The sequence below is a fragment of the Ceratotherium simum genome, chromosome 11 (genome assembly GCF_057802395.1).
Source record: "Ceratotherium simum simum isolate JZ-2026a chromosome 11, ASM5780239v1, whole genome shotgun sequence".
In the NCBI taxonomy this organism is placed as follows: domain Eukaryota; kingdom Metazoa; phylum Chordata; class Mammalia; order Perissodactyla; family Rhinocerotidae; genus Ceratotherium; species Ceratotherium simum.
Genome location: NC_141910.1, coordinates 55,213,575 through 55,238,450, shown reverse-complemented (window position 1 = coordinate 55,238,450; position 24,876 = coordinate 55,213,575). Strand labels below are relative to the sequence as shown.

General features: G+C 51.6%; 1 protein-coding gene across 4 annotated transcripts in view; it reads right to left on the bottom strand.

Moving 5' to 3' along the window:
* The window catches only part of DNMT3A (DNA methyltransferase 3 alpha), a 100,685-nt gene that overhangs the window by 60,234 nt on the left and 15,575 nt on the right, over positions 1–24,876 (bottom strand). For all 4 annotated transcript variants that reach the window (XM_087437051.1, XM_087437052.1, XM_087437053.1 and 1 more), the window contains exon 2: positions 13,614–13,867. In XM_087437051.1, the coding sequence (XP_087293177.1) occupies positions 13,614–13,676 (63 nt within the window). In that variant the 5' untranslated portion in view covers positions 13,677–13,867. The remainder of the gene's footprint in view (positions 1–13,613; positions 13,868–24,876) is intronic.

The following is a 24,876-nucleotide window of genomic DNA, read 5'->3' as shown; positions in this document are numbered from 1 at the left end:
GCTTGAGCCACCCCTTAGAGCCCCATTTAAATACACCCTCGTGGGGGACTTCAGGGCAGACCCCACTGCCCCTGCAGAATGCAGCTCTCCCTCCGGGCGGCCACATTTTCTGAACCACAGAATTATAACATATGCTCTGACAAAGAATTTGTTTCTGAAATATATGAGTTTATTTATATGAAAAAAATCTTATACAAGTACAAAAATTAGTTATATATTTAATGAATCACCTTTATTGAAAAGAATAAAATCACAAGAAAAGAAATATTAAATTTAGCAATGTATATGAGAAGTACATGCATCATTTGGAATGAGGACTATCACAGGCAATGGAGGACTTGCACAACTGCTGTAAATACACCTGCCCTGAAGTGTTGGTCATGTGGCACTGGCGTTACACACGCCTGTCACCCCACAGGAGCATCTCAGGGACCATGTCTTGGCTCATCTTGATCCCCCTCATTCACCGAGTTCGGGACCAGAAGTTTGGTTTTGTTACCCACCTGTCACCAAGTACCAGCTAGAACAGGGCCATTGTGGTCTCATGGGGCACAGAGACATAAACCTAGAAAGTCCTCCTGCCTCGCTGCTCCAGCCTGGCCACAAACCACCCACAAGTCGCTTCTGACTCAGCCGGCTCCGGCATGACTAATCATGAGCAGAAACAATGTTGGGGAAGGAAAGAGAAAGGGACCCTGACCCAGCAGAGGGACCACAGGCTGCTCTTCACGCCCTCATGATGTCAGCACCCAAAGATGGCTTCGCGGTCCACCCTGGGGAGGGAGTCAACCCAGAGCAGCGCTGGTGCCATGGAAAAGAAAGAGAAGGTGGCCAGGCTTCCTGGGGATTTAATCAAGATGGCCCTCAAAAAAAAAAAAGATGGCCTTCAACGTCCCACTCAACTTTCACTTTCTGTGATTTCAAAATAGCTTGTGGTTTGCCACATTAATTTTCAGGTGATGGTAGGACATGCACATGGAAACCTACTGCGACCAGTTGTAGATATTAGATCAATAGGAAGAGTGGCACCAGCCCCCCATCCGTCCGTCGGTCCATTCGAGGCATGTCTGTGGGACAGACCCACCCGGGAGGGAGATTTAGGGGTGTCACAGCTGAGGTTCTGGGAGTCCTCCAAAGAGATGCAAGTGGAAGATGAGCAGGGGCACCAGGCCTTAGCACCAGGGGGAGGCCATGGTCAAGTTGGAGGGAGGGCAGAGCACATGAAGGTGAGGGAGAGGGTGTTCAGAGGAATAGGAAGAGGACACGGTGTACTGTGGGTGGAAGGAAGGAGACAGCTGCCAACCCAAGAGGTCGATGTCATCAGATGCACGGAAGTCAAAGAGGACAAAGTGGTTTGGCTAGGGGTGGTCACGGCTGACCGTAGAGACGGCACTGTGGATAAGCTGTGCAGGACAACATGGCAACGAGGATCAAGGAGCTGAAGAGACAATTCAAGGAGCCCAGCCGAGAAGAGTCTGGAACAGAAGACAGTGATGGCAGCCCCATGCGCATCTGTGGGCAGGAGGGGGATCCAGAGTGGAGAGAGAGGCTGCATGGGGACCAGACACCCATAGGAGGCTCTTTTCAGAAAAACACAGCAGAGAAGCCATGAGGGCAGAAAGGCCAAAGGGGGAACAGCCAAGTGGTGGAAGGCCTCCATGAGAGCTCTGGGAGGCCTGGGCTGAGGGTGGCCTGGGGGCACACGCCCCGTGGCAGGCCAGACCTGCTGGTTCTAAGCTGTCTTCCGAGGTCCCACAGATAACCCCATATGAGAAAGGATCACTTGAATCACACAGAAAGGAAATATTACTAATGCAGCTTAACCTCTGTGAAGGTTTCAACTGGATCTACACGACTGCAGAGAGCTGAGATGGTGCTTTCAGTCTGATTCCACCACTGCTAAATGGGCACCGTCTCGATCGTTCTGACCAGGTAACTCAGCATTTACAAAATAGTCAGAGTCCATGCAGGTCGCAGAAAGGCACAGGGCCAGAGCAAACCAAAGTGCACAGGTCCCAGCTCATCCCTTTGCTAGTTACAGAACCACCCTCTCTCACCCTTAGTTTCCTCATCCATATAACGGGTGTGATGGTGTCCATTCTGCCTGCTTCTCAGGTTTATAAGAGGACAGATGACAACTGGTTTGGGGATTCTGCTGACACCCCAGAGCCTACAACAGGCCCAGCACTTAGTAGAGGTTTCACGTGCCCCCAGATGAGAGGGCTTACATGTTCCCTGGCAGCTGGAGGCCCACCCAGCCCCTGTACTTGCCTGGAGATCACTAGGCTAGACCTAGCCCAGCCTCTGACTGTTTCACAGCTGGGCCCACGGGACTGGAATGCACAGGGCAGCAGACAAGAAGGGCCAAAGTGGATCAGGACCAGCCTGGGCGGCCATAGGGTCTGGAAAGATTCCTACGGCCCAGAAATTCTGGGCTCTGAACTATTTCTTTAACAAACTGCATTTTTTTTGTGTGTGTGTGAGGAAGATCAGCCCTGAGCTAACATCCATGCCAATCCTCCTGTTTTTTTGCTGAGGAAGACCAGCCCTGAGCTAACATCCATTGCCAATCCTCCTCCTTTATTTTTCTCTTTTTCTCCCCAAAGCCCCAGTAGATAGTTGTACGTCATAGTTGTACATCCTTCTAGTTGCTGTATGTGGGACGCCGCCTCAGCATGGCCGGACAAGCAGTGCGTTGGTGCGCACCCAGGATCTGAACCCGGGCTGCCAGTAGCGGAGCGTGCGCACTTAACTGCTAAGCCATGGGGCCGGCCCCCAAATTGCATTTCTTATAGAGGGATTCATTTGATTTTCTGACTTTTATTCTGAACTAGTCAGAGATAGGAAAGCTAACCAAGGCCTCTGGTCAGCAGAAAGGAACCACAGTTACCACATTGCAGTGACCTAAAAACAAAGACACCTGACATTTAGGAGCAGCCAGCCCTGGTGTCCACAAGACATGTGGAGAAAGCCTTCGGGGTCCCCGACAGGAACCCCTGTGCCATCTGGAGACTTGCCGGAACTCTTCACCTTAAGCCACACATGCCATGCCTGATGCCCAGGAGATGCTCAGCACATTTTTCCCCTGTTGAATTCAATCCAGCGAAACAGCCCAGGAGGACGGGGTGGAAGGCCCTGAAGCCATACTCCCATCTGGGTCCTGCCGTGTGGAGAATGTGGAGATCACAGGGCAGGCTGCCATGGACTGAGCCTGTGCCTCGGGCTGGCACGGGGCAAGGCGCTTTACGCCCGATCCAGCCTTCGGGCCTCAGGCACCCCTGGCTGTGCTTGAGGAAACCACCTCCACGAGAGCCGGGTTGAGCACTCGCACCCGGGACTGAGCGACCTCTGCCCCATGCCCTTTCCAGCAGGCCCTGAAGCACGGCTTTGTGAAAAGCACATTATTTTTGGCCAACATATCATTCTTCCATGATGTAGTCACAAGTCACAGGGCAAAGGGGAAGGCAATACCCTTCTGCTCCGGGCCTGCCTGAGTTCACACCAATGAGTCAGGGGGATAATACAGGAGAAGCGTGAGCAGATGGTGCGGGGCCATGCCCCTCAAGGAGGCGTAGCAAGTGGTTCATTCTCTCATCTGTCACGGGGCCTGTTTCATTCAATATCTTTGCTGATGGGCTGAGCAAAGGAATTTAAAATATGCTTATCAAATCTGCAAGTAGCACTGAATTAGGAGGCATCACTAATACTCTGAAAGGGAAGAATCTGATTCACAGTGACTTGGAGCAGCTGGAAAACAGTAACAAATTTAGCAGGAACACATTTGAGCCCAGGATGATTTCCTCATCTGTCAAGGAAGGGGACTGAATCAGTCAATCCTTCCAGTGGGAGGTGACAGGAGGGGGCAGAAATTCTAGTTAGGTGGGCTTTGGGGAAAGCAGAGGCGGGCTGGACTTTTTGCTCTGCTCTTTACTCACTAGTAATTTCAAGCTATTTAACCTCTCTGAGCCTTGCTTTTCTCACCTATAAAATGGGGATAATTGGGCCGGCTCCGTGGCTTGGCGGTTGAGTGCGCGCGCTCTGATGCTGGCGGCCCGGGTTCGGATCCCGGGCGCGCCCCGAGGCACCACATCTCCGTCCAACCCGAGGCCGAGTCCCGCGTACAGCAACTAGAAGGATGTGAACCTACGACATACAACTGTCTACTGGGGCTTTGGGGGGAAAAAATGAATAAAAAAAAAAAAAAGGGATAATAATATCTACCTCACAGCGATGTAACAACAATTAAATGAGGTAATATATCAAAGGCTGACATGTGATAGTCACTCAAGAATTGCTAACTTCCTCCGCTCTGCACATCCTGACCAGAACTAGTCAGAAAAGTACATCACTCCTTTCTCCCCATCCTCCCTCCCTGCGCCCATGCAAATCCCTGCTCACTGCCCTGCATGTGCAGCCATCACTCACTGCTCCAGACAAACCCCAACATCTGGCTGGTCCTGCTGCAGTGAGATACTCAGGAACATGGGGGCTCCGTGATCTTTCCAAAATGCAAAGCTGATTATGTCACGTTGCAGAGCTTAAGCCCTTGCTGAGGGGCTCCCAGGGGCCTGCAGGAGCAAGCCAAGCTCCTTAGCCCTTGTGAAGGAAGGCCCCCAGGATCTGGCTGGCCGCCTTGGTGTCTGCTCCCCACTGCAAACAGACTGCACCAGGTGCAAAAGCGGGCTGCTTCCCTCCCCCTGGTGCCTTGGCATAGACCTTTCCTCCTGTCCCGACTACCTTCCCCCGCCAGGTTGACCAGCAAACCCTTACTTTTCCAGCCTCACTTCCTGGATTCCCTTTCTCTGGGTCCCCTCCTCCATCCCGTCCTGGCCAGGTCACACACTCCTTCAAGGGACTGTGTCTTATTCACCCTGGTGTCCCCACTACCTAGATCAATGCACCTGGCACAGGGCAGGAACTCGAAAATACTCGATGAGTGACTGTCACACAGTAGGTGCTCAATAAACGAGTCCATGGACACAGAGAGAGCACATATACAAATCCACAAACCTGCATGAATACAACTGGGCATGAGGTTCCAGTGCCACTCTGATCTCTATGACTCTAAATCAAGAAACAGAATGACTAAAATGTACTTTCTAGGCTTAATCATGTCACTCTACATTTATGCAACTCTTTACAGCTTTCAAAGCACCTTCACATTTGGTGGCCTGTTAGATTAGGTAGTTACCATCAGCCTCTCTAAACTTCTGAGGCTATGATTTGACCTACATTTTAACACAGCTCACTGGATGGATTATTTTAAGCCACATACAATTTCTCATTCTGATGAGCTGGGCTATGACGATAATAATCTTTCGCATTTGTGCAGTACATGGTAATTAACAAAGCGTTTTCACATACGTTATTTCATTTTATTCTTACACTTTACAGAAAGCAGAGCTGGTATTATGTTTTTCCATTACACAGGCGGGAAATCTGAAGCTCAGAGAGGTTACCTAACTTGCAGAGATCAGAGAGCCAGGAAGGGAGGCCTTTAGAACCAAAGTTTAAATCTTCATTCCCAGCCCATGGGTCTTTCCACTGCAATACGCCACTATGCCCTACTATGCTGTGTTACTGACATGTATGTGCACACACACACACAGTGAGACCACGAGCACGCAGGCAATCCAAGTGTAAAGGTGCACACTGGCATTCACATGTACTTATCCATACAGAGCTGTCTCAGGGGCCTCATGCCTAGACACAGGACCCCTCCCCCAAGAGAGACATTTCCCATGAGGCCCTCACCCAGAGACAGCCAGCCAGACCATACGTGTTCCCTTCAGAACATACACCGGATGCTACTGACCCAGCATCCGTTGAGCAGATGTCTCAAGTTGGTGTTTGAGTCGAGGGGATGAACTTGCCGGATCTAGCCAGCCACTTGCCTGGGCCCCCTGGGACAAGAAGCACATACAGCCTTTGCCAGCTGGCTGGCTGGCCTCCCAGGGCCTGTCTGTGGTCATGGAATTCAGTGAAACGAATTGGCTTCTCCAGCAGGCAGAGCCCCGTTCTGGGCCGCCCGAGTACCAGGTCTGCCGAGTTACAGCCAAAGGACCCGTATCACGCACACGTGCTCACGCACACACGCTCACGTGTACTCACATGTAGGGCATGCGCAGGCCAGGCCTGCAGAGAAGGGAGCCTCAGGGGGTGCTGCTGGAGGATGCGTGGGGAGGGGCAGAGGCTGACGGTGTAAGTGGCCACGGAGGTGCTCACACTCCCACAGAGCCCTCCAAAGCCCCCTGCTGCTTCTGATCTCAGGCTCCTCCCAAAGCTCATCAGCCCTTTGTTTCAATTATTCAACAACATTCAACAATATTCATTGACCGCTTAGTGGGCTTCATATTATAACTATTGATGAAAGCCTCCTATCCCTCCCAGAAGGCCACACTCCTGGAGGGCAGTGGCCATGTCCTATTGGCCCCTCCAAGTCCCCCACAGCTCCTGGGTACCTGCACACAGTAGGTGTTCCATAAATGCTAAATGGTTGAAAATGGTCGTGCCTGTGGGTTTTCCCAGGTGCTCCTCCACACCCTGCCTGCTATGCAGGGGCCTCACTGCCTTCTGGAATGGAAAATCTGCTAAGCACACACCATAGCACCCCACAGCCCAGCTGTGCTCACCTCTGTGGTCTCAGGGCCACCGTGAGCCAGGTCTGTGGATGTGCTCAAAAACATTTATTGAGTACCTACTGTGTACTGGATATAAAGATAAGCACATAGGGACCTCAATTTAGAGGGAGAGACAACATGTAAACAAATAAGTGCCTGCCACTGTGCTGAGAGCCAGGGGAGAGGGTGCCCACCCTCTGCTAGCAGCCACCTCTGCAGACCCCAAGCCCATTCATATTCACTCCTTCAGCAGCCCACCCAGGCTCTGCACAGCCCACCACCTCATCCCCACCCGACCAGGCATCCTTGCTTTATGGAGGGAAAGAATCCAGGTAAAACTACTTCATAGCTACACGGCCTTTGCCAAGTTTCTTAACCTCTCTAAGCCTCAATTCCTCATCTGTAAAATGGGGATAACGACAGTAGGTGCCTCCTGAGTTACCGTGAGGATTGAGTGAGTCAATTGCCAGGTAAAGGAAGCTCCTTTATATGCCCTTTGACGCTGTGCAAATGTTAAGTGGGATGATTACAAGTAGCATCCCTAATTGCCCTGTGGCTCTCTGCAGAGGCAGCTGCAGGGCATGACCAGGCCCTATGCCCAGTCCAGGTGCCAGAAAGGAAGGGCATCCCCCCCCATTTCCCAATTGTCCTGGGACACCTACGCCAGATCGGCCTCTCTGCCTGTCCTCGTCCCCTCTGCAGAGCTGAGCTCAGCATTCCCCACCCAGGCCCTGTGGGACCTGCTTCTTGGCAGGGATGGGCTCCAGCCCAGTCATGTAGGGCATGAGGGGTCCAAGGGACCTTGACCCCAGCTGTGGCCCCTCGCTCGGGCCTCTGAAGACAGCCACTGCCCTTGCCATCAGGAGTTAGACCTCTCTGCCACTTGCCTCAGTTTTGCTTCTGTTCAATGGGTGAAGGGAGAAGGGACCTCAGGCCTGTGTGCGCCTGCAGACCCAGAAATAACCTTCCCGCCACATGCTGGGTTTTTAGCGGACTTTAAACCTACACCATTCACACTCCCATCTGCATTTTCCATGCTCTTCTCCCTCCCATGTCCCTCAATCCTTGGGGCTGCAGTGGATCTACACCACAAATGTGCAGATGGATAAATATGTAGGTAGATGGATAGGTAGGTAGTTAAAAAGATAGATAGATATGGGGCCGGCCCGGTGGTGCAGCGGTTAAGTGCGTGCGTGCACTCCGCTTCGGCAGCCCGAGGGTTCGCAGTTTCGGATCCCGGGCGCACACCGATGCACCACTTGTTAAGCCATGCTGTGGCGGCGTCCCATATAAAGTAGAGGAAGATGGGCACGGATGTTAGCCCAGGGCCAATCTTCCTCAGCAAAAAGAGGAGGATTGGCGTCGGATATTAGCTCAGGGCTGATCTTCCTCGCCAAAAAAAAAAAAGAAAGAAAGATAGGTAGGTAGGTAGGTAGACAGCTAGTTCGCTATCTAAAATAAACTATAAGACTAACTTAATATGTGCCAGACCCCTATGTTAACCACTCACGCACATCGTCTCATGTAACCCTCTCATTTCCCTGCTCAGAGGTCACATAGCTGAGTCTCACAGCAGAGTCCAGATTCAAACGTAGATCGCCAGAGTCCAACTGACCCCCACTCAAGACTGTATTGACTGCAAGGTTAACTGAACTTGACACATAATAATATCCCACTTAGAGAATTTTAGAGAACCTGAAGCCTCAAACACGAGTCCCAGTCAGCTCAGGGGTGGGCACTATTTACATCACACATCTGCTCTATATGCCCAAGCATCAAATCGACTCCACTGAGCTAAAAATGGATGCGCCATTATTATTAGCTGTGTTGCTGAAGAGGAAAGGGTAAAGTTGCCTTTTCTGTAACTGTTTAAATGTACTAAGAGGGATGCTATTTAAACGACCCCTATAGTGACTATTATAAAGCAAAGAGCCAGCCCTGAGTGACCAAGTGGGTATCTGAGTGCAATAAAGGCAGAGCGTGTCCGGGGACGGGCAACAGACCCGTGGGTCAGCGAGAGAAACTGACAGTGGAGTGGGAGGAATTTCCCCCCAGGATGCCCTCGAGCTTGGGTACCAGAGTGCAGGAAGGGCTCAGCGCCCAAGGGAAATCAGTGCTCACCAGGCCTCTGGGCTGGACTTAGGTGGGGAGGGAGGAGCTCTGGCACAGCACTGGCCATGCATGCATGCACGCACACACACACACAGGCACACATAAACAAACACGTGCATACACACACGCAAGCACACATACACAAACACATGCACGCATGCACATGCACACACTCTTGCTGTGCTCCCAGCACAAATATGTACCCCGTGCTGCTGCTTCTACTACCCAGCAGGAGACGGCATGCCGAGGGTGAGCTGTCCAGGGGGGGCCTTCCTTCTTCTGGAGGATAGGTGTGGCTTACCCATCCTTGTATCTTCCTATCCCCTTCCCATTACTAGGTCTTCCAGGAATGTTTATTCAGTTGGTCCAACAGACCTGTGGAGCCCTACTATGTGCTAGGTACCTGGAAAGTTTGAAGAAAGAGAGTGGGAGGGCGGGAAGAAGAGAAGGAAAGAGAAGCAATGTAGGCAGAGAAGAAGGAAGGAAGCCAGGGAGGGAGGGAGAGCAGGAGAGGAGGAGGGAGGCAGAAAGCAGAAGGGAACGCAAAGAAGCAATGTGTCCACAGCAATGTCTTCCTTGAAAAGTATGTATCTGGGATGCGTGCATGCGCACGCGTGTGCGTGCACCCAGAATCATGCACACTAGCCTGTGTATGTGAGTTCCTGCTGGAGATGAAGAGCTCCCAACATCCACCCCAGAGCAAGAGCACTGTCACACAGAGAAAAGCATTCTCTGACCATCCAACTTTCAGTCTAAATAACCGTACTTGAACCTGCAGCAGAAGAAACATGGGTAGGACTACAGAACATCACGGCTGGGAGGCACCATTCACTCCACTCCCCTTCACACAAGAGGCAGCCTCAAGAGCACAGAAGCCAAGAGCACAGGCTGCCAGGGTTCCAATCCCAGCACCATAACTTACTATCTGTGTGACCTTAGGCAAGTGACCTAACCTCTCTGAGCATCAATTTAGTCTTTAATAAGATAGAGTGATGAATAATAGAGCCTACATTATGGAGCAATTATAAGAAGGAAATAAGATAACGCAAGGACAGAGCTTAAAAGAGCACCTGGCAGACAGTCAGCACTCAGTGCATCTTGGCTGTTATGTGTCTGAGGCCAGAGGAAGGAGGAGAGTGGCAAGATCAGGGGCCCAGCCCTGGGGCTTGGACTCCTGGCCAGGCACTCATTGGTACTGGGGATCTGAGGAGGCCCTTCTAGCCCCAAGGGGGCAAATGCTCTTGGTCCCCTTTCCTGCTCCCTCTGCCCCTTTCCCTCTCCTCCATGCAGAGCCTGGCACCCTACCTCCATGATCCCCTCTAAGCCAAGACGAGGCTCCTGGCCTCCCTGCCCCTCTCCCATAAGGCAGCTTCCCCCACCTCTGCTGTGGCCACGTTTACCCAGCTGACCTGCCCTGGCCAGCGCCCCACAGCTCAGCCCCCAAAGCCTGCCTCCTCCCAGCCTCCCCAAGCAGCCCCCTCCCTGCCCAACATATGGATGGCAGGATTGGGGGGCTGCAGGAAGGGATGCTGGGCAGGGGTCAGGGGGACACCACATATAGACCTCTCTATACACTCCCGGCCACAAGCATGGCCACCTCAGCCCATCACCCACAGCCCTGCATCCCACCCGCCTGATCCGGGGCTCTGGGATTGTTCTCCTGTGCAGGGGTCTTATCGACTCTCATTTTCCCTTCTATCCTATCCACAAAATATGTCCTAACACCTCCTCTGTGCTAGTCAGGCCCTGAGGATTCACACGGAAGACAGTGGCTGGGCCCTGCCCGCCAGGGGCAGCAGTGGGGCTGGATAGTACCCACACCAGCACTCCTCAAGTCCCCCAGACGGCTGGTTGAAACACGGAGTGCTGGGCTCTGTCCCCAGAGTTTCTGATTCAGCAGGTCTGGGGTGGGGCCCCAGCTTTTGCACTTCTAACCTTCCCAGGTGCTGTGGTGCTGCTGGGCTAGGAACCCCATTTTGAGAACTGCTGGTCCACTGCAAACTGTAACTCAAGGCAGCGTGAAGCCAGGGCTCTGACCAGCAAGGAGGAGAGAAAACTAGAGAAAGGGCACACCAGGCAGAGGAGCAGCATAAACAATGGCCTGGCACTCCAGGAAGTTCTGGAGTGAAAGGTACAGGGGGGCGTGGCCCGGCAAGAGGCTGGAAGGGCACGTGGGGCCAGGCGGTGAAGGGGCCAGTGAGTGGCCACACCCCTTCCCTCTGGCTCACCACACAGTTCCTTTGTGCCAAGTGCCCCTGGCAACTCTGCAGGCTCCTTGGGCTGCAGCCCAAGCCCATCTTCCCCCTCTGCAGAGACGCAGCTCCCCTGCCCCCGGCCTGGCTTTCACAGGCTGCCCTGGGCGGCTGTCAGTGTCTCTACCCGCCCTCCACGGGCAGCTCCCTTGAGCTGCGGGAGCCAGCCCCGAGGTGCCAGGGAGGAGTGCCAGGTGAGCCAGCATGCGCAGTGTGGGCGTGGGCAGCTGGGGAGGAGCATGGGCAGCCCGCCGTGCCCCCGCCCCCATTTATCGGCTCCCTTTATCAGCACCAGGATCTGGGGCTGGGTGTGTGTTTGTGGCCGCTTTAGCCAGAGCAGTTACTATGGGTAGATAATAATAGCAATCGTAATCCCTCATAATTGGACCCGACTTTGCTGTCTGCAGGGCACTTCCATGCCCATGACCTCATCTGACTTCCACAACCACCCTGTAAAACAGGCACGGCTAGAGTTACGATCCCCATTTGACAGCTGAGCAAACGTAAGCCCAGATGGCCTGAAGTCACATCTCCAGTAAATGGCACACTCAGGCCTGGGACCTGGGACTTCTGACTCTTGGTCCAGTGCTCTTTCTCTACCCTGAACTGTCATAATACCGAGCCTGAACTTCTGCTCTCCATGGGTGGGGGCCAGGGGCTCTGCTGCCCAGGGCAGCACAGTCCAGTCACCGGAGGAGTTTGGCCCGGCTGTCCCCATCTTCCCCACCTGTGGGGGCCAGCTGACCACCAACTGCAAGTGCATGGACACAGAGCTGTGTGAGCACCGGTCAGGACATGGGACTGGGGGAGAGGAGTCAGGGCCACCTAATCCAACAGAGGAGCAAAGCTAGGCCCAAGGAGGGGAGGGAATTATCCATGGCCATGGCTGCCACTTGAGAACACAGGTGGCTACAGGTGGCCCCAACTCTGTGGCAGCAGGGTCTGGGTGTGCTGCTGCCTGAGTCCTGGGCAGGAGCAGCCCAGAAGGCCCATGGGATAACCTGAACTACCTATTCTTTTTCCATCGGGTCAGAAAGAAGCGGGGACTGGCCTGTAGCCCCTAGCAGCCTCGCCCAGTGGGCTGCAGCATAACTTTCTCCCCAGCTGGCTGGGTATACACCCCCCACATGGCACTCTACAGGATTCCAGGCTAGGAAGCCAGGTGTCTGGGTTTCGTGCATCCACGTGCGTGTGTGTGTGTGTGTGTGTGTGTGTGTGTGTGTGTGTGTGAACGTGTCCATACCAGGACTCACACAGGTGGGGCAGTGGGAAAGGCTCCAATCCAGGAGGCAGGAGATCGGGCTCTCATCTGGACCCACCACTGAGAAGCTGGGCTCAGCTTCCTCATCTGTAAACTAGGGCCATCTGTCCTTGCCCACTTGTTTCATGTGTTGTCCCGAAAGGCCAAAGGGATGGAAACCACCCAGAAAACAGAAACACGTTCTAAGAATGAGTGAGCCCGGGAAGGAGCTGAGCACCCGTGGAGGAGGGTGAGCAGGGAGCAGGTCTCGGAGCTGCCCTCACCGTGGGCCAGCAGAGCTGACACTCCTCAGAGTGCTCAGGGGCCCCACACCTGGTGCCAGTTGTCCTCCCTGGTTCCAAAAGGCCAAACGATGTCCCATGAACATGCCCTGCTACTCCCAGATACCACCAAACGTCACCACCCCTCACCCCTGTGGGAAAGGGGAGCAGGCAGACGGAACCGTGGGGACGAGGGCACAGCAGACAGGATGCCTCAGGAAGGCCCGCGGCCAGCACCACTTCCCCAGAAGGGTGGCGGCAGGGTTTACCATTCCACCAACAGATGGGGGGAAACGGAGTCCAAGTGTTGGGGTTCGGATGGCTTTGCCTACAGGTGGACTCAGCTCAGTGAGGTCCCCCAGGCAGCCTGTCGGGACCCGGCAGGGATTCCATCAGTCGGCTGTGATCTCCTCCAACTGATTTAGGCCCTTCCTGGAGCTCAGCAGAAGGGAAAAGAGGTCACCCCTCATGGGGCTCTCAAAACAAGGAGGTCACTGGCTCCATAGCCAGAAGTGACACTTGCTTGGAGCCTAGGGTGGGGGTGGGAAGCAGGAAATCACCGTCTCCACGATGACTGGTGTCACCCTGAGCACACAGCACACCGCAGTGAGCCTGACTGTCTGTGTGGGAGGGGGAGCCCTCACGCGGCCTCATATCTACCGAGCCCCCTGAACTTGTCTTTGGCCTCTCAGAAGCTACTGAACACCCTGGGGAAACAGAGGCAGCTAAAACAGGTAAAGTGACTCTTGAGGACACACAGCTAGTAAGAGGCTGATCCAGAAAGGAATCCAGGTTTGGGGACTGTCTGCAAGGCTGACCCCTAACAATTGCACAGACCTAGGGTTTGAACCTCTGCTCAAACACAAGGGGGTCAAAAGCTTGGGTCCTGGAGCCTGACCGCCTGGCTCAAATTCCCGCTCTACCACCAGGACTTAACCTCGTCAAGCCTCAGTTTCCTCATCGCCAAAACAGAGCTATCAGTCCTCCTACCCTGTGTGAGACTGAGCGGCGCGGTCCAGCGCTCAGCACACCTGAGCTGTCATTCCTGGGGACCGGCCCTCCCTCTCTGGTTCCAGCCAGAGGGTCCCCAGCAGAGCCAGCTGCTCACCTTGCGGTCCTCCTCCCGCTCCGGAGCGGAGCTGCTGGTGTCCCCGGGGCCGCTGGAGGGCATTGCGGGAAGCTGGGCGGTGGGAGGCAGGCTGGGGCTGCGCGGGGCTGGGGGGCTGCTGGGCTTTGGGGAAGGAATTATCGTGGTCTTTGTAAGCAAGAGTTAAAACTTAGACATAGATCCCGGTGCCGAGTGAGACTCCAGTGAAACGCTGCCTCGGGCTGCCCGTGGGTTTGGGCTTCCAGCGGCTCCACCTGTGGGGGAAGAGAAGAGGGCTCAGCAGGGCAGGGCACCCCCAACCCAGGCCCCATCTGACCCCCACCCGCTCCCCTGACTAGGCCCTCAGCCCCAGGGCCACACTGGCCTGTGGGGCCTGCCCCTCCAACCTCACCCCTCTTTCCCAGCCTCACCGGCAGCTCAGGCCAGCCTAGCACCCCAGAGAGTGGGGGAACTGAAGCCAACTCGGCTGGTGCGGGACTGCCTGGCTTCCCTCAGGGCCACCTCCTGTCTCCAAGGCGGCAAGTCTCCCCAGGCCTCCGCGTTGCTGTGGCACAGTGGGCGCCACTTCTGGGACTTCCAGCTGCCTCTCGCCTCCTCCCTTCTCTTCATTCACGTCTGTTCTTTCCTTTGAAAGCTTCCCGCACCCTCCTCCCACCCCAACCACCCCCTGGGAAATCCCAGAGGTCCCCAGCCCGGCTACATTTTCCTTCTAATCTGTCCTCCCCACACGCCCCCACCCCCACACCGCTCCCACCACGTGGAGGAAGTGAGCGGCAGGCACAGGATGTAGTGAAATGAATGTCACCTCACTTCAGGACCAGCCTGGGCCCAGAGAAAGCTGAGGTTGAACTCAGGCTGCGGCCAGGCTGAGGGCCTAGGTTTGTAGCGCCGTCGAGGGGATGCCCTGATGGGGAGAGGCCACAGCCACGGGCACGCTGAGGGAGGACGCGAGGCTGCTCTCTCCCCTGCCTCATGAACCGGCCCCATTTGCCTTCAGAAACTGGTGGGCTTGAGGGGGCCCTCTGAACCCACACAGCTGAATTTTAGGGGCTTTTCATCCTCCCTGCTTCAGGTGTGGGCCTCAAGCCAGTGAAATTACAAAGCCCAAGCGGCAGGCCTCAGCTGGGGGTGGGCGCGTTGCGGCTTCAATCCCCTTCACTCAGAGACAGAGTTCTCCTGCTCCCCACCCCCCAGGAGGAGACATGGGCCAAGCCCCTGCCTCCAGTGCGCCAGCCAGGGCCGGGGAGGGGATTGGCAGGAGAAGGAAAGTGGGAGGCAGGCTGGATCTGGGCCCACCCACACCCTTCCCCTTCCAGTTCCCAGTTCCTGGTTCTGCTTCCCCCTGCTCCCCTCCCTCTTGGGCTTCTTCTCCCATCCCCCTCCAGCCAGGGCTCCCTGGAAAACCAGGAACCGGAGAAAGCACAGGCTTAGGTCTCCTGCGGGCGTCGCCCCTTCCCCAGGGATGGGTGCCTGGCCGGAAGGGAGGGCGGTGCCCCAGTCCTGGCTCTGGCCCCGGTGTGGATGGGAAGCTGGTGCTGGGAGGAGCCTCCTAGGGCCAGGACAGGAGGGGCCCCATAAGTTAAAACCAGACAGGACAAAGGTGCTCCACACCCCACAGGTGGGCCCGAAGGAAGCTCGGGTGTAATGACACTGCTAAGCTCAGCACAGTGCGGGGCTCAGTGAATGTCTGCTGCCCAAGTGCACGAGTGAGCGGAGGGCAATAGTGAGAGCAGCCCCACGTGTCAGAGGCTGTGCTGAGCACATGACAGGCATTCCTCCTGCGGGCAGCTGTGAGTGCTGTTACTATACCTAGTACAGTTGAGTTTGAGACTCCAAGGGTTAGGACTTGTCCATACGCCAGTGTCAAAGCACAGGCTTGAATCCAGATCTCTGACTCTAAAGCTCTGAGGGGGTCTCGACGAAGCTCTACCCCCCAACTTACACCACCCACAGAAACAACTCTTGAGAACCCACTGGAGAACTGGTCCAACCCAGAACTCCACGAGGCTTCCATCCACTATCAGCCAGAGGTTCCCCCTCAAACCTGCTCCCCATTTGTTAGCACAAACACCCCCAATCACCCCCACATCAAAACCTTCAAAAGAATGTGGAAGCTAAGAGAGGCAGAGACTTATTGGAAAGAACATTGAACCCGGAGTCAGCAGATGTGGGTTCTAGTCCCGACTTGGGCTTCTCTGGCCCTCAGTTTCCTCATCTATAAGATGGCGAGTTGGACTAGATGATCTACAAGATGTCTTCTAGCTCTGCCTTGCCAAGCTGCTGGAGGCCGCAAGGGTAAAGAGGAGGAGCAGACAAGCCTGGGACGTCTTCAGGAGCCCCAAGAGCCCCAGAACGGAGTCCGTGGAGACCCAGGCACAAAGAAAGTAAAAGGCAGATAACTGTCTGCCCAGACGTTTGTCTCAACGCTGCCCTGAGGCCGAGAGACATCCGGGGGGGCTTCTGTGAGAAAAAACACTTTCAGAGAACCTCTGGTCGCCAGTGAGAAGAGGAAGGAAGCAGGAGAGAAAAGGAGAACATCACAAGGCGTTGACCCCAAAGGCAGACGCCCCGGAAAGGGAAGGAAATGCTCTTTCCTCCTCCCCTTCCTCCAGATAGCCCCCTGATAGCTGAGCTGCATACACTGTACTCACAGCAAATGCAGCTGACCTGGGCCAGTCTTAAGGTTTCTTTGTGTTACTCAGTGGAACAGACCTGTCAGTAAGTGTCCCTAAAAATCACCCAGCCTCGTCTAAAACCATCCAGCGTATGGCTGGGCAGCCCGTGCACTGCACAACTCCAGGGAGCCCAGTGTACTGGCCATGCCTGCACTTCCCGCCTGCCTTCTTCTCTCAAGTAGCCCTGCCCAGGGGAGTGAGCTGCTCCTGGGCCCACAGTCCCAACACAGCAGCATGTGTCCACCATGACGGTCCTTCGCCAAGCACGGCCCTGCTGCTCCTGGCACTAAAGCATCTTCCTCACCCGCGCCAAGAGCTGCACCACAAAAACCACCACCAAAGAAAAATCCCTGCCAAGAACCCTACCACCAGGACAGGCAGCTTCTGTTTTCTCTTTTATATTTCTAATGTCCACAGTGGCCATGAATAATGTTTATAACAACAAGTTAAAAAAACTTTTTTAAGGAATCCCATCACGAAAATGTCTTGGTATTGTAACTGACATGATCACCATCATCACTACTTCAATTACAAAACTGTTGTAGAAAAAGGATTGGGATTTTGAATATACCCACCAAATTTCACTACCTTCTAAATTCAACTTAGTAGAAAGATTTTTTTAAGGAGATGTAAAGTCACAAGATTGGGCTGAACAGAGGAGACACCACCAAAAAAATTTTGGAGTTTGGAAAGCAGACTTGCTTTCCAGTTAAATGTCAAAGAGCACATGAGAACTGATTTATAACAGAGTCCTTAAAAGACACTTGACATGATAGTACCAGGTACCTCCGAGACCAGGGGGGAAGAGAATGCACGTGTGAAAATAAAGAGGACTGAATGAAAGAAGTAAAATCCCTAGATCCGCCCCCCCAGAAGTCTGAAGGTTTATTCTCTGGAGAGCACAAAACAGAGGGTCTTTGTACAGAGAGTTAGTTGACTAGCACAGTTGGAGCAAAGATAACATAACAAAACCAAGGAGATGAAGACTATGTTAAACGTTGAGGTTGAGTCTCTCCGGCTACTCCCCAACTGGGCTCCTAGAACGCTGGCAGCCAGACCCTTACCTTCTTCTCTGGAGAATCTAATCAGTCTAAGAAGAAAGGCCTAAGGATACAGATACTGACACCAGAACCCAAATGTTGTCCAAATGGCTTGTTTAGGTCAACCATGGTGGATCTATAAGTCAACAAGCCCCACCATCATGCTCAGAGTTTCCAATCAGCTTTTAGTCCCCTGTACTTAATCCTGAAAGGACAACCTAGGAGCACTAGACATCTGAGGGAAGCTTCTAACTCAGAAGATAGAGAACAAATAAACCAAAACCAAAACCAAACAAAACACAACTTGGAGAAAACAGACTTTATGCACAGAGAAGATACTATATTCATGAAACAAGAACATGATGCTCTAAAAAAAGAACATTCAGAGAACTAAAAAGAACTCCTAGAAATAAAAATCATGCCAGTAGAAATGCAAAACTCAATAGAAGGGATATACTGAAAAGAAAAATAGAAAATAGGAGAGGATGGAAAAGAGAATTGGTCCAGAAGTTTCCACATCTGAAAAATAGAAGTTACAGAAAGAAAAAAACAGAAGGGAGAAAATTACCAATGAAATAATTCAAGAGAATTTCCCAGAACTGAAAGACAGCAGTTGCCTGATTGAAAAGGCCCACTGAATGTCCCACACAATGGATGAAAACAGACCCACACCAAGGCACATCATTGTGAAACTTTAGAACACTGGGACAAAGAGAAGATCCTACAAGTTTCCAGAGAGGGAGAAGAAAAGTGACACATAAAGTTTCAGGAATCAGAATGGCTTCAGACTGCTCAATGTTAATACGGAACACAAGAAGACAAAGGACCAATACCCTGGAAATTCTTAAAATAATTCTCCAATTAGAATTCTTTACCCAGCCTAATTATCATTTAAGTGTGAAAGAATAACGATGTTTTAAGACAATCCTTTCTCAGGAAGCTTGGGAAGATCATGGGAGGATGTCCTCTAAGACACAGGAGACAAGGGAAGGGAATCTCCAGGATTAAGGTGAAAAGAGGCCAGATGAAGCCACAGCGGGCCACCATTCAGATCTAAGCAGTGTGACTCCAGACTCAGTCAAGTGTGTCATCACCATGTCCTCTACCACTGAACCATCTTTCTAACCTGACAGAACTACAGGTGTCACTCACCATCCGTACTCTGCTATCTGAACTCAGGAACCAAATGGATCTGGATATTGATGGATATCTGTCCTGGATGATGTGCTCCAAGTGGGAGAGTAAACCAAGTAAGAGGAAGACATGAGATCCAGAAAACAAGGACTCTAACCATAAGGAAGGCAAAAGGAATGCCAAGGATGACCACAAAAGGAAGTCACAGAATGGCAGCTACAATGTGCCAAATACCCAGCGAGCAAGAGAGTGGATAACTCAAAAAATGGAACTGAAACATATAATACTTGATGAGACTGTCCTCGCGGAAAGCTATACTGACAGCTATCAGAAGGTGTGGCAGGAATTAGCAAGAGGTACAAAGAAAATAAAGCAGATGAAAAAATAAAGCAATTATTAACTTCAGGGAAAACAAAAAGAAAGGAAACTATTGCAGACTGTAAGTCTCAGCTATGAAAAACAGATGCGTTCGTTGAATTAATACGCGTGTGTATGTATACATATATGTATGCACATGTGTGGATGTGTATATATATGTGTATATACATATATATTACATAATGTATTAATTTCCTATTGCTGCTGTTACAAATCACCACAAAATTAACGGCTTAAAACAACACAAATTTGTTATCTTGCAATTCTGGAAGTCAGAAGTCTTCAGTTCTTGTCACTGGCCTAAAATCAAGGTGTTGGCAGGGCTGCATTCTTTCCTGGAGGCTCTAGGGAGAATCCATTTTCTTGAGTTTTTCAGCTTCTAGAGGCTGCTCCCACATTCCTTGGCTCATGGCCCCCTTACGTCCTCAAAGCCAGCAATAGCCACTCTTTCTCTCATCACGTTACTCTGATTCTGCTTCCATCAAATCTCCTTCTCTGACTCTTCTGCCTTTGTCTTTCACTTCTAAGGACCCTTGTGATTACACTGGGAAGCCACCCAGATAATCCAGGATAGTCTCCTCTTCTCAAGACCCTTAACTTCATCACATCTGGAAAGACCCTTTTGCCATATAAGGTAGCATATTCATAGGTTCAGGGGATTAGGATGCAACCGTCTTTGGGGGGCCATTATCCTTTTTACTACATGCATACCTATACATATATTAATATATACATAAAACATTTTTGAAAGTACAGTGGTAGGGTACTGTTAGTAGCATGCCTACTACAAGAACAATTTAGGAGAATGGCTGGGGAGCAGAAAAGCTGGCCACGTTAAGAGAGCTAAATTCTTATTTACTAAATAAGAAATCAATGGGAAATGTCTAAAATGGAAGAGTCAAAAATATGCACATTACTCAGAAACATGAGATGTAAAATTGCTAGAAGAAACAGCTAAAAGCGGTTGCCTCTAAGAAGAGGAAGAGGGTGGGAGTAGGCAAGGAACAAATGCATTTAGTGAAGAGATGTTAGTACTATTTGACTTCTTAAATTATATGCATGTACTACTGTGAGAAAATAAAACATAATTTTTAAAAAGAGAGAATGGGGGGCCCGGCCCCATGGCTGAGTGGTTAAAGTTCCACACACTCTGCTTTGGTAGCCTGGGTTCACGGGTTCAGATCTTGGGTGCAGACCTACTCTACTCACCAGCCATGCTGTGGCAGTGTCCCACATACAAAATAGAGGAAGATCTGCACAGATGTTAGCTCAGGGCTAATCTTCCTCAAGCGAAAAAAGAGGAGGATTGGCAACGGATGTTAGCTTAGGGCGAATCTTCCTCAGCAAAAAAATATATATATAGAGAGAGAACAGGGATGGGAATGAGGATTTACATGCCAGCTGCCACCATTGGTTGGGTTTGGCCTCCATCCTCCTCTGTAAGAGCGCAGCTAAGCCCCTCCACCTCTGTTGCTCTATGAAACCATCACGTCCCACAGAATAACCATCATCAGCTCCTCACACCCACACAGAGTTCCATCATCAGCTATAAAAGTGGTACCTCCCTCCCTGCCCCCCCCACCTCTCATAAAATGTTTAGTTCTCCCAATACATCACTTCCACCAAGTCCAGCCCATGCAAGCCTGGTGCACTTCCCTTACATTCCTCCCAAACTGCACCTGGGCAAGCCATTGCTGCCTACATCTCTAACCATGACTCTGGCTCACTCATTAGCCCACCTCGGACCAAAGACCCACAATTCAACTGTCTCCTGGAGCTTCCAGACAGTCCCTGCCACCTCAGCTCCCAGCCCCACCACCACAGTGTCGGCAGCACCATTCCCACCTTCCTCACCAATGCCAATCCCATCAGCACCCCCCAAGCTGATCACCCCAAGTCTCACCTCCAAGCTTGCTCAAACCAGCACCAACTAGATTGTCAGCCCACAGTCTCACCTCAACAGGGGCCTGCATAGAATTATCCTCTTCCAGAAACAAAACCATAATTGCCCACAAACCTAAATCCTTGCTCCATCAAAAACCCTCCTAATATTATGGCCTTAAGAGCCCCGTCTACTCAACCTCAAGTCCTCTATCTGAATTGCTGAAAAATACTTGACCATCTCTGTAGCAGGTCCTTCTCCCTCCCTCAATCTGAAGTCTACTTTTCTAGTAGTGGACTTTGCTTTTTTCGATCTATAGTTAACTCCCCTCCTTCCTAGTGGGGTTTTGGTTGTGTTTGCACTGACCCCACCCCTCACCCCAGTCATAGAGTGAGCATGTGACCAGGCAGGGCCAATCAGAGGTCTCCCAGGAACCTGTTGGTGCAATGGAAAGATGCTAATATGGTAGGATGTGAGTCAGGAGCTGCTGGCTGCCATGGGGAGAGCTTGCCGGAGAACAAAGGGATGAAGATAGAGGGATAGAACACTGAAAGCATTGTCTGGGCCCCTAGATCTAGCTGTCCGTGGAGGCAGGGCATCTCTGAACCTCCCTGTAATGGGAGCCTTTCCCTACTTTGGTGTGACAAGTCTGTGCCTTGCAGCTGACAGTCCTGACTCATATGCTAATCTCAACCTCCTCAAGTCCTTCCTAGGAGGCTGACTGGGGGGGTTCAAATCCCGGCCACAGTTGTCAGCTGTTTGACCTGAGGCAGAACTGTGTCTCAGTTTTCTCAGCTGTAAAATGGGGAAAATAATAGCAGCCACTTCACAGGGCTCTTGTGAGAATTAAAACAAAATGCATTAAAAATGCTTACAAGAGTGCCTGGCACAAAGAAAATACTCAGTGAATTTTAACAATTATTAGTCCCTGACTAACCCAGCCTACAGTTTTCTCTCCTTTCTTGAAATCCCTGGAGTGTCATGAGTGTACATCACTCAAACAAGAGCTCATACTTATACGATGTGCCAGGCCCTGTAAATAGAGCTGTACAATTTCCACATCTCGTTCATCCTCACACCTCACTCCAACCCTTTGAGTGGGTACTCTTTTTATCCCCATTTTCCACATGAGAAAGATGAGGCATAGAGAGGTTAACAAAGCTGCCCAAGGTCATAGTTACTAAGCGGTGGAGCCAGATGCAAATCCAGGTCTGTCCCACCCTGAAGGCCAGTTTCCACTCCATCACCATCTCTTACAATTAGCATATGACTGTCATAGACATATTAACTTTGGGAACAGATTACAAAGGGTCAGAAAACAAAGTTTCTGGGGCCGGCCCCGTGGTATAGCGGTCAAGTGCGCGCACTCCCCTGCTGGCATCCCGGGTTCAGATCCCGGGCGCGCACCAATGCACCGCTTGTCAGGCCATGCTGTGGCGGCGTCCCATATAAAGTGGAAGAAGATGGGCACGGATGTTAGCCCAGGGCCAGTCTTCCTCAGCAAAAAAAAAAAAAAAGAGGAGGATTGGCATGGATGTTAGCTCAGGGCTGATCTTCTTCACAAAACAAAAAGAGAACAAAGTTTCCATTTAGTCTTCTTTACCTGGTTGGGCTCATCTGCCATGGAGGCAGTGGCAGGCATGGGGGTAGGCAATGCAACCTTCAGAGTATGAATCATAGTATTCAGTGCCTGGCCCATGCGGGAGTCAGTCATTCATTTATTCATTCAACTATTTACTGAGCACCATGTGCTAGGCACTGTGCTAAGGGACAAGCATTGTCCCATTTCATCCTCACAACAATCCTATAAAGTCTAGGAAGTAAGTTCTATTGTTATTCCCATTTTATAGGAGGGAAAACTGAGGCTTAGAGAGGTTTATCACCTCTCTGAGGTAGCAGAGGTAGAAAGTCCCAGGGCAGGATTACAAATCCAGGTCCGTCTAACTCCAGGGTCCTTACAAACATGGCAGCACTTGGTCATGGATGAGCACGGACCTCAGATCAGCTATCTGTTCTGCTGGTGTGACACCAGCCCACAGATAACAGCCTCATGGCTGAATTTCCTATTTGAGCTTGGGAGGAGGGGCAGACAAGTCCTGTGGATGACAGAAGGCAGAGGAGTATCTTGTGCCCCACGCCACCCAATCATCTGCCAGGTGGTGATAAGCCTCAGGCCTGGTAAGCTGGGGCAGCAGACAGCTGAGGGGAGACATCAGGGCTGCCGAGATGGAGATGTCTATCTGCCAAGCCTTTCCCCACCTGCCACAGCCTCTCTCGGTCACAAGACCGGGGCTGATAAGGAGGAGGGGCCACTTTCTGACTGCTCATTCTTTCTCAACACGAGTGAGATGCACATCACCATACTATTACTCTGACTTCCAGAAACATCCCTCCCACCCAAACCACCAGCTGCCTATAGAATACCAAAAGCCACTGGCGACAGGCCAACAGTTCCGCCATCCTGTTCCCCACTTCAAAGCCCATCGTCTGGTTCCAGAATTACAACAAGATGACTGGTGGCTCTCACACTGTGCTCGAGGCCAGGGCACCACCAGGGTGAGCATTTATGATTACACCAAATCTGCTGCCACCATGGTAGTCACACTGACAGAGATGAGTTGAATCGGACTCCTCTCCTCATCCTAATGGTTACCATGACACAGCCCCAAAAGCAGGGAGGAAAAAAAAGGGTTATACCCAAAATAGACGCTGGGAAGGAGATGAAGTTGTTCTCGGGAGCCAAAATGAGCCAACACAGACTTCCATAAGGGAGCGTGCATTTCCGAGTGTGGCGAGTCAGAAGCCTCGTCAGAGGCAGCATGTGCTGTGGCAGTCAGGTGGGCTTCCCACGCCCTGGGAGTCAGGGACACAGGGTGGTCACACTGAAAGTCCATGTGAGAATCGGCCATGTGGACTCCAATGCGGCCTGCTGTCTGGGACAGCCATGAGCATGGGTCTGATCCTGTCTTCCCCTGGAGGTGGCCCATGGTCCATGCCTGAGTGTTTCTCTGCTTTTCCAGCCTTCTACAAAGAATGCTCATACCTGCCAGCTCCAGAGCCTCTTCACTTACTCTCCCCTTGACCCCTGCATCTGGTCCCCACCCCACCCCATATCTCTGAACCCTCCAGGGGCGCTGAATATTGTAATCTCCAAAGGAGACACCATGGTGGTTCCCCTGGAAGATAAGTCATCCGCCTGGCTTTTTGGGACCCCTTATGCCACTGAACCAATAGACAAAAAAAGGAGTTACTCCACTGGCTGGAGTGATTGATCCTGGTTACCAAGGAGAAATTGGGTTGGTGGTACACGATAGAAGCAAGGAAGACTATGGAATCCAAGGGATTCTCTCAGGTACCTCTTAGAACTTCCATGCCTGAAAATAAGAGTTAATGGAAAACTACATAACCAAAAAAAGAAAAAGAAAAGGCAGGACAACTGAGGATCCAGATCCTTTGAGGACCAAGGTTTGGGTCACTCCACCAGGTAGAAGAAGCTGGCCCTGCTGAGGTTCCGGCTGAGCACAGAGGAAATCCAGGATGGGTAATGGGAGAAGCATGTCACACGTGGCCTTCTGAACAAATATAGAAATGAGAACTGTAGTAGTTTTGCATATTTTCTATATACTTGATATATATGTGTGTTCATTTGTACATGGTAACCATTTTCTTCTCTTTCCTCCTTCTTCTCATTATTTTATATACAAGCTGTTGAAAGTTAACTTTATAATTTAGTCTTTAGGTGACAGAATATCCAGTGGGACTGTGACTGAATTTGGGAAGTTATTCTTGTAGACAGTGATTGACACAATGAGTGTTGGAACTCCAAACAAACAACAAGTGTTTGGAGAAAAGGGTGAGAAGTCAGAAAGGACAGCTATGTTTTGATAGGTAGAAATATAGCTATTTTGTTGTTTCAGGGGAGCCCAAATGTGTATAAAAGGGTGCAAATGGAAGATGTGTAGCCAAAGGAGGAGACCGTGCCAGTTAACTTACTCGCCCTTCCTTGCCTGCTTTGTGAAAATGGAGCTAGGCCCTTTAGATAGTTCTCCTTTGCCAGCTGGCACATCAAACTCTGTCAGTAGAGGGCACTGGAGAGACACTGAAGGAGGAGGTGCGTTCTTTTCCTAGATCCAGTGCCATCTCTCCAGGATGGT